This window comes from Gadus chalcogrammus, chromosome 4 (genome assembly GCF_026213295.1).
Source record: "Gadus chalcogrammus isolate NIFS_2021 chromosome 4, NIFS_Gcha_1.0, whole genome shotgun sequence".
NCBI lineage: Eukaryota > Metazoa > Chordata > Actinopteri > Gadiformes > Gadidae > Gadus > Gadus chalcogrammus.
Genome location: NC_079415.1, coordinates 35,217,519 through 35,225,950, shown reverse-complemented (window position 1 = coordinate 35,225,950; position 8,432 = coordinate 35,217,519). Strand labels below are relative to the sequence as shown.

Below are 8,432 nucleotides of genomic sequence, written 5' to 3'. Positions count from 1 at the left end.
TATACATATAAATACAACATAAATACACATACATACACAAAAGATAAAAGATACAACCTAAGAAAAACAAATCACAAATTTAAGGACAATATAAATATATATACAACACCATGTATACATAGATATATATATACATATACATACATACATACATATATACATACACATATATATATATATATATATATATATATATATATATATACATACACATACACATACATCCATAAAAGACAGCACTGTACAAAAATAATTGTACAGTATTGTGCAAAAGGTGCAAGAATTATAGTCCTTGTTTGAGGTCAGAGATTACAGAGAGGGACGGTGTCTGACATTCTAAGGGAGTATTTACCTTTATTGGCTTTATTTAGTATTTACGTAGTCATTGGAGTATATAAAAGGATTTAAAGTTTAGGGGGAAATAACAAACAGTGGGGGGCAGTAATACGCCATAGCTGCGTCCAGACTACCTAAATAAAAGAAGAAGAAGAAGAAGAAGAAGAAGAAGAAGAAGAAGAAGAAGAAGAAGAAGAAGAAGAAGAAGAAGAAGAAGAAGAAGAAGAAGAAGAAGTTACGCCTCCTACTACAATTTACGCCTCCGTCTTGCAGGACGCAGACAGACCCTACTCTACGATCGTGTACTACACGTAGTTCTTTCCTTGAGAGACACCATGGCTCGCAAACGAGCGAAGCATAGCAGTTGCTTAGTGTTTGGATGTACAAATGAACACAAAAGTCTATATTTTGTTCCTTCCTCCGAGCCGCTGAAGAACCAGTGGGTTAATTTTATTGTCTCTGGAAATGTGCCAGTCTGCGCCAAACATTTCACTGACGACTGCTTCCTCAACTTGGGCCAATACAGAGCTGGACTTGATCAACGTCTGAGAATCAAGTCTGGATCAGTACCAACTCTCCATGGCTCAGCTACAAACCTCGAAAAAGTAAGTTAACTAACGCCATATCATTGTGTTGCTTTACTGTGTATTGTTCCGTTGTTACCATTATAATGTTGCTTTAGCATTAGCGCTACAGCTAACAGCCAAGTTACTGTCGCTAATGCTACGGTAGATAGCATCAGTTATGTGTGTAAATACCATGGACCTATAAGAAAGGACAGCGGATGGCCGCTGTAGCACCCGATTTGGTTCTCTCTCTCCCCCCCCCCCCCCCCCCAGTTCCTGTCCCCCCTTACGCTGATTTACTGATGAGCCGTGCGTTGTTGCTATGTTACCGTACGTAATTGAGGAAGAAACGTAAATCGATAACAGCTGGATGTACGGCAAACCTCACACCAGGCTGTGCGGCAGTAGTCGTCTACTAGTCTGCTACGTTGATTTTAGCGTCACAACACAACTATAACACACACACGTTATTCATGAAGGTATTTGTTAGACCATTCATAGTCAATCTTTGCAAAGGAATACGGTTAAAAGAGAAAAATAGGGGAAACCATCTCCATCAATAATGTATTTATTACGGCTGGACAAAGATTAAAAGTTTTAATCGCATCAACTCGCGATTAATCACACTTTTATCCACTCCAATTTAAGTTGAATGAGATATCAAATTGAATGACACATTATCATTTATACCAAATGTACTTATCAATAACTTGGCCAAGTTTTCTTGAGGGAGTTTTATTGAGTCACCCAGTGTGGTTTGAATACGACAATTACGGAACACTATTATAGGCATGTTTTCTCCTTCACACCTGATTCAAATCAAAGGGTTATTAGCAGATTTCTGCAGAGCTTGGTGTCATGGTATTGAGTTGATGTGAGATGAACTATAAAATATGTAAATAAATCAAGGATGTAATATCATTTCATTAGGCTAATGTAATTCACTAAACATGCTTATCTTATATCTTCTTACAACTTGCACCTGGAATATATACAATGTAATAAATTGAGTACTGATTTTACTTTGTTGTCTCTACGCAGGCCAGCTCATCAAGTGCTTACATTCAGCAGCTTCTCTCAAGGGATGTTGCCTGCCAGACAGACCACCTGGAAACACGTACTGTAGGCACACAGCTATCCTTAAAGACTTTGCAGCCCCATTTTAAAAGTGAAGGTGTGTACTTTCTACATTGAGTATTTTTTCCCTTGATGTAGTAGATTCTAGGCAGCATAGATTCTAGGCTGATGCTAGATTCTACCTGCGCTAAAAAGCCTGATCCTCTTTGGAAAAGCATCATGCCCAGCGCCCTGCTAAAAGTTAAACTTGGAGTTGCAATTCAAAGATGGAATCAGTCAAGAGCCCAGAAGGGTTCAAAATGTATAAATGTTAGCTGAGCCGCTTACAGGGAACGACACGTTGTTGCTTTTTAGTGTCAAAATTAGGGATGGGCATTTGAAGAAATTTCCTTGATCGAGCATCGCTAGAGTTATCGATCAATTATCGATTAATCATTAACTTTTTTCTAGGCTATATTGAAATTCCCGTTGGTAGAAAATGCAGCATGTTTTTATCAATGAAATCTTTATTCCAACAATAATGTATGGGCCAACATTAATACAATACAGTTAACTTGAAGACCTACAACTGTTTAACAGTTTTAAAATAATAAATACAGGCATTATAGTTTATAGGCCTATGCGGCGCTCGTAAAGTCCGAACAATGCGCCTACAGGCGCTATTACAGGTTTGGAAACTATTCAACAAGACTAAATCTGTAGCCTATTCCAATTACAATAAGTAGCCAACTTATCGGACAACAATAATCAAACAAAGGCAGTTGGCTAAAAGTGGGCATTAAACGGTATAACTGTTTTGAAAAAACGGGGGAAAAAAGGCCGACATATAATGCCTATAGGCTGCAGCCGGCGCGCGGAAAAGGCTCGCAACAAAAAGAAGAGCCACCCATTTACAAACAATTGCATGAACTAGTCTATCTAAAAGCAATACCTTATTGAACATATATAAGGCTGAACTTGTTGCTAAAATATCACAGTTTTGGCAAAATGTAACGACTCCAAGAGGCACCAAGCCGAAAGAAAAGCGGAGCGAGAGACAACACATTAAGAAAAAAAAAGAGCGACTCACATACGGTGGTGACTGTCCCTACTGTCCATAGCATAACTCCAGCCTACATATTTTTATTTAGGAATATAAGCATGTTAACATGCTCGCGGGTCAGACGCGAACGCAGCCTTGTAACTGTCAGTCCAGCAGCAGAAAACACCCGCTCTGACGGGACCGAAGTTGCGGGGATGCAGAGGTATTGTCGCGCTAACTTTGACAGGAACCTTCTTCCATTCACTTTCCACCAGTCGGCAGGGTGGTATTTCTCCCACATAGTGATATTCAATTAAATGCTTCAAGACTCACAGTATGCAACACAACGTCCTTTTGATCGATAACAATATAAATTGATCGACGCATTTCTTAACGATCGATTATCGAGCATCGATTAATTATGCCCATCCCTAGTCAAAATATAATTATTGTGCTTGCCTCGCATGTCATGTGGTGCTCAGATCATTTTGCGCTGGTGTTCGTTGAGTGTCCTTAACCTGGCCAACCACTTGAGCTTTGAGTCTAGGGAGGATGGTGCTGGAGGAGACGTCCCTCTCCAAAACTGTGAATCTTTGTCAGCAGTACACATTTTAAACCCTCTGTGTCAATGTTGCATACATTTAAAGAGTTTCTTTCACGTGTACAAATACAAAATGCCTCCCTTTATGCAATATCTAAATGTAAATATACTTTTTCCTTTTTTTCTGCCTCTGCAGAAGACTGCGATGCCTTTGGAGACCGTAGCACTCAACGTGGCGCCACCTCAGAGATTCTGGGTGTGGACGCCCCTGGCTCCTCCCACATGTCCAGCCACAGCGAGGAGCTGAAGATTCTGAGCGTCTACGGAAAAGGGGAGGGCCCACTGGCGGTGGACGGCCATGACACCCTCTTCACCGCGTCAGAAGTGGAGGCCCTGAACTCGCTGCCTGCGGACCACAGCGCGGCCAAGAGCCTGGAGCGCGGCGAGCGGCTGATCTGCCACGAGGAGCTGCGTGTGCAGGTTGGAAATCATCTTCTCATTCACCATCCAAAAGAGAGGCTCCCTCTGTCACAACTCTAAAACAAACCCATAGAAAGCTCTCACCTTTATTATTCAGTAAACGTTTTTACACCGCCAAATATGCCCGTCTTATGCCCAACTTTTCCCCTGTGTGATCCGCGCGTTTACACTGACCGAGGTCATTTTCGCACCCCTATTAACCCACTCTGACCGTACACATATTGGCGGTTTCATTTTGATCTAAATGCGATAAGACAGCCTTGCGGTTCTAGGGGCGAGGCTTGGGTAGAGGTGTTGCTGCATTGTCTCTACAACAGAGACGATGCAGCGATATCAACATGAATAGTTGTAACTGGAGAGACGGTGAAATCCGCAAGCTGCTGACCATCATGGGAAAGAAGGTGATGCAGTCGCATTTAAAGAAGACGAAAGATGGTCGATCTAAGAGAAAGTACCAGACAAACTTTCCTTACAATGCTTAGTCAGCAAAGTGGTTAGCAAAATAAAGAATATTTCAGTATTTTTGCACTTGTAAACAGTTAATCTCGTTTTAGCCTACACTCAGATTTCAACTCATTCTTGCATGCGAGGGTCTTGAATCAAAAAATATGTAAATATATTTTGCATTCATTGTAAAGAGTCCAACTCTCCGTGTGTAGGCCCGCCTTCTCCGGTGTACCAAGAAAGCCAGCTCCAAGACGAAGGGGGATTTTACCCCTCAGTTTTACATAGGACATTGAAATTGCAGGGCGTTCCAAGCCGTGACCGAATCAGCTTGGCAGTGTGAAAAGGCATAATGTGTCGTTAGTGGGGATTGACAACTATTCTGTGAAAATGAAAGAATATGTCTTGTGTGTGTTTCCTTCTTTATGTGGAAAGCAGCAGACTCCAGACACCATTTCAATCAAGGTTGAAGAGGATATTGGTGGAGGCTTGCCCGCCGTGGGTTAGTAATACACATTGCATCTATCAAGAAAACCACCATGATCAACTGAGAATGTACTTGATTCTACCTGCGCTAAAAAGCCTGGTCCTCTTTTGAAAAGCATCATGACCAGCGCCCTGCTAAAACACGAGTCAAACTTCGGAGTTGCATTTCAAAGATGGAATCTGTCAAGAGCCAAGAAGGGTTTCAAGAGCTGGTTTATCATTCTCAAACATCACTGAATTCATAATGCATAAATGTTGGCTGATCAGCTTAGAGGGAAGTACACGTTGTTGCTTTTTAGTGTCAAAATATAATTATTGTGCTTGCCTCGCTAGTCATGTTGTGATCAGATCACTTTGCGCTGGTGTTCGTTAAGTTTCCTTAACCTGGCCAACCACTTGAGCTTTGAGTTTAGGGAGGAGGATGCTGGAGGAGACGTCCCTCTCCAAAACTGTGAATCTATGTCAGCAGTACACATTTTAAACCCTCTGTCAATGTGACATACATTTAAAGTTTCTTTCACGTGTACAGATACACAATGCCTCCCTGTGTCAAAACAATTAATTTTTCCTTTTTTCTCCGTCTGCAGAAGACTGCGATGCCTTCGGAGACCGTAGCACTCAGTGTGGCGCCACCTCAGAGATTCTGGGTGTGGACGCCCCTGGCTCCTCCTCCCACATGTCCAGTCACAGCGAGGAACTGGTGGTTAGCAGAATAAAGAAATATTTTGGCATTTTTGCACTTGTAAATAGTTAATCGCTTTTTAGCCCACATTCAGATGTGAACTCATTCTTGCATGCGAGGGTCTTGAATCCAAAAAAAAAAATAGGCAGGCAAGACATTGAAATTGTAGGGCGTGCCAAGCCGCGACCGAACCAGCTTGGCAGTGTAAAAACGCCTAATCTGTCGGTAGTGGGGATTGAAAACTATTCTGTGAAAATGACAGAATATGTATTGTGTTTGTTTCCTTCTTTATGTGGAAAGCAGCAAACCCCAGACACCATTTCAATGAAGCTTGAAGAGGATATTGGTGGAGGCTTGCCCGCTGGAGGTTAGTAATACACATTGCATCTATGCAAGAAAACAACCTTGATCAACTGAGAATGTACTAGATTCTACCTGCGCTAAAAAGCCTGATCCTCTTTGGAAAAGCATCAGGACCAGAGCCCTGCTAAAACACGAGTCAAACTTGGGAGTTACATTTCAAAGATGGAATCAGGGTTTCAAGACAGATGCCACATGAGCTGGTTTATCATTCTCAAACATCAATAAATTCATAATGCATGCAATGTTAGCTGATCAGCTTAGAGGGAAGGACACGTTGTTGCCTTTTAGTGTCCAAATAGAAATTGTGCTTGCCTCGCTTGTCATGTTGTGCTCAGATCACTTTGCGCTGGTGTTCGTTGAGTTTCCTTAACCTGGCAAACCACTTGAGCTTTGAGTCTAGGGAGGAGGGTGCTGGAGGAGACGTCCCTCCCCAAAACTGTGAATCTTTGTCAGCAGCTCACATTTTAAACCCTCTGTGTCAATGTTGCATACATTTAAAAAGTTTCTTTCACGTGTAAAAATACACAATGCCTCCCTTTATGCAAATAATGTATCAAAAAAATTACTTTTTTACCTTTTTTTTCTCCCTCTGCAGAAGACTGCGATGCCTTTAGAGACCGTAGCAATCAGCGCAACGCCACCTCAGAGATTCTGGGTGAGGACGCCCCTGGCTCCTCCCACATGTCCAGTCACAGCGAGGAACTGAAGATTCTGAGTGTCTACGGAAAAGGGGAGGGCCCACTGGCGGTGGATGGTTGGTGGAAGGTTTCTCCCAACAATGCCAATATGATCGTACACATGAGGACCCGACCAGACGAGAAGCCGTACGGGTGTGACCAATGCACGAAGAGCTTCAGTCAGAAAGGCAACCTGAAAATCCACATGAGTACGCACTGCGGGGAGAAGCCCTACAGGTGTGACCAATGCGCAAAGCACTACAGTCAAAGCTACACCCTCAAGATGCACATGAGGACCCACACCGGCGAGAAACCCCACAGGTGTGACCAATGCAGGAAGCGCTTCAGTCAAAGTGAACACCTGAAGAGCCACATGAAGACTCACACCGGGGAGAAACCCTACAGCTGTGACCATTGCAAAAAGTGCTTCGCTCGGCATGGCGACCTGAACGTCCACATGAGGACTCACTCCGGCGAGAAGCCCTACAAGTGTGACCAATGCACGAAGCGCTTCAGTCGGACAAGCCACCTGAAGAGCCACATGATGACTCACTCTGGCGAGATGCCCTACAAGTGTGACCAATGCACGAAGCGCTTCAGTTGGACAAGCAGCCTGAAGAACCACATGAGGACTCACTCCGGCGAGAAGCCCTACAGGTGTGACCAATGCACGAAGCGCTTCAGTCATGGCTCCTCCCTGAAGATCCACATGTCGACTCACACCGGGGAGAAGCCCTAAAAGTGCGACCAATGCACGAAGCGCTTCAGTCTGACAAGCAGCCTGAAAATCCACATGAGGACTCACTCTGGGGAGAAGCCCTGCGTGTGTCTGCAGTGCAACGTTGGCTACAGCGACCCAAGCAATTTGCGTGTGCACATGCTCAAGCACACTTTGACGCGGGGTAACGGGACGCTTTGATTGAGACCTCTGTCCTGTATTGGTTGAAATTACTGCTTTTAGTTTTTCTTTTCATCACGATTAAACGCTTCGTACCTTCGATTCACTTTCTGTTTTTATTAATTGATGTCCGTGTTGAATAACTTATTTCTAGGACACTTCTGACAGCAAAATATTTGATTTAATGTAGAGCTTGATCAGGGGAAGATACAGGAAGCGAAGTTACCAAGCATACAGTCAATGAGACGATGGGTGTACATGATTCTTATAGGAAACGTTCACATCGTGGGTAAATACAAAAGAAACAAAGGTCAGGGGGAGGGGCCTTCGTGGAGTTTAGGATTGGTCAGAGGAGAGACCAAGTTAAATTGCAATTCACAATATGGGTGAAGTGGACATGGCTGCAAGACAGTTAAAGGAATCTATACAACAAAGAAGTCTGTGGATTGGCTTGATTATCAAACTTGGTGCCCACAGTTGCAAATGCAAACTATCTTGACACCTTTCAATTAGAGAGGACGGGAGGTATCTCTAGGTCCATGGAGAATGCATAGAAATTCATTGAAATTGACAAATTATTCAAACTGGGTTCATATAATTTGTATATTAAAGTTATGCTTGACATTGCCACAACATTGTCATTACCGTTATCTTTGTTATTACAAAAAGCCTGCAAAGTTCACTTGTGAAATTGACTGCTATTGAACCGCACATTATACATGATTGTGTTCATTCCACTTACCTTTCCATTCCGTTTGCTTAATGCTAACTACCTTGGATGGATTGTATCATAATAGGCGATAATGGTTGAAGATGATCCATTTTAAAAGGTCCCTGGTTAAATGTCTAGATCTCAGTGAT

General features: G+C 42.8%; 1 protein-coding gene across 1 annotated transcript; it reads left to right on the top strand.

Annotated features, from left to right (window-relative positions):
- Positions 1-2,649: 2,649 nt before the first annotated feature.
- LOC130381403 (zinc finger protein 391-like) lies at positions 2,650-7,882 on the top strand. Its single transcript, XM_056589016.1, has 5 exons — positions 2,650-4,021; positions 4,901-4,967; positions 5,539-5,654; positions 5,934-6,000; positions 6,592-7,882. Exons 1-5 carry the CDS (start codon positions 3,629-3,631, stop codon positions 7,410-7,412), a joined length of 1,464 nt encoding a protein of 487 aa, XP_056444991.1. The 5' UTR covers positions 2,650-3,628; the 3' UTR covers positions 7,413-7,882.
- The last annotated feature ends 550 nt before the right edge of the window (positions 7,883-8,432 follow it).

Bases quoted from the DNA above. Each gene is read 5' to 3' on its own strand.
- LOC130381403 (XM_056589016.1), top strand. From the start codon at position 3,629: ATGTTGCATACATTTAAAGAGTTTCTTTCACGTGTACAAATACAAAAT. The intron at 4,968-5,538 runs GTTAGTAATACA...CTCCGTCTGCAG, and splicing joins TGGAGGCTTGCCCGCCGTGG to AAGACTGCGATGCCTTCGGA. The intron at 6,001-6,591 runs GTTAGTAATACA...CTCCCTCTGCAG, and splicing joins TGGAGGCTTGCCCGCTGGAG to AAGACTGCGATGCCTTTAGA.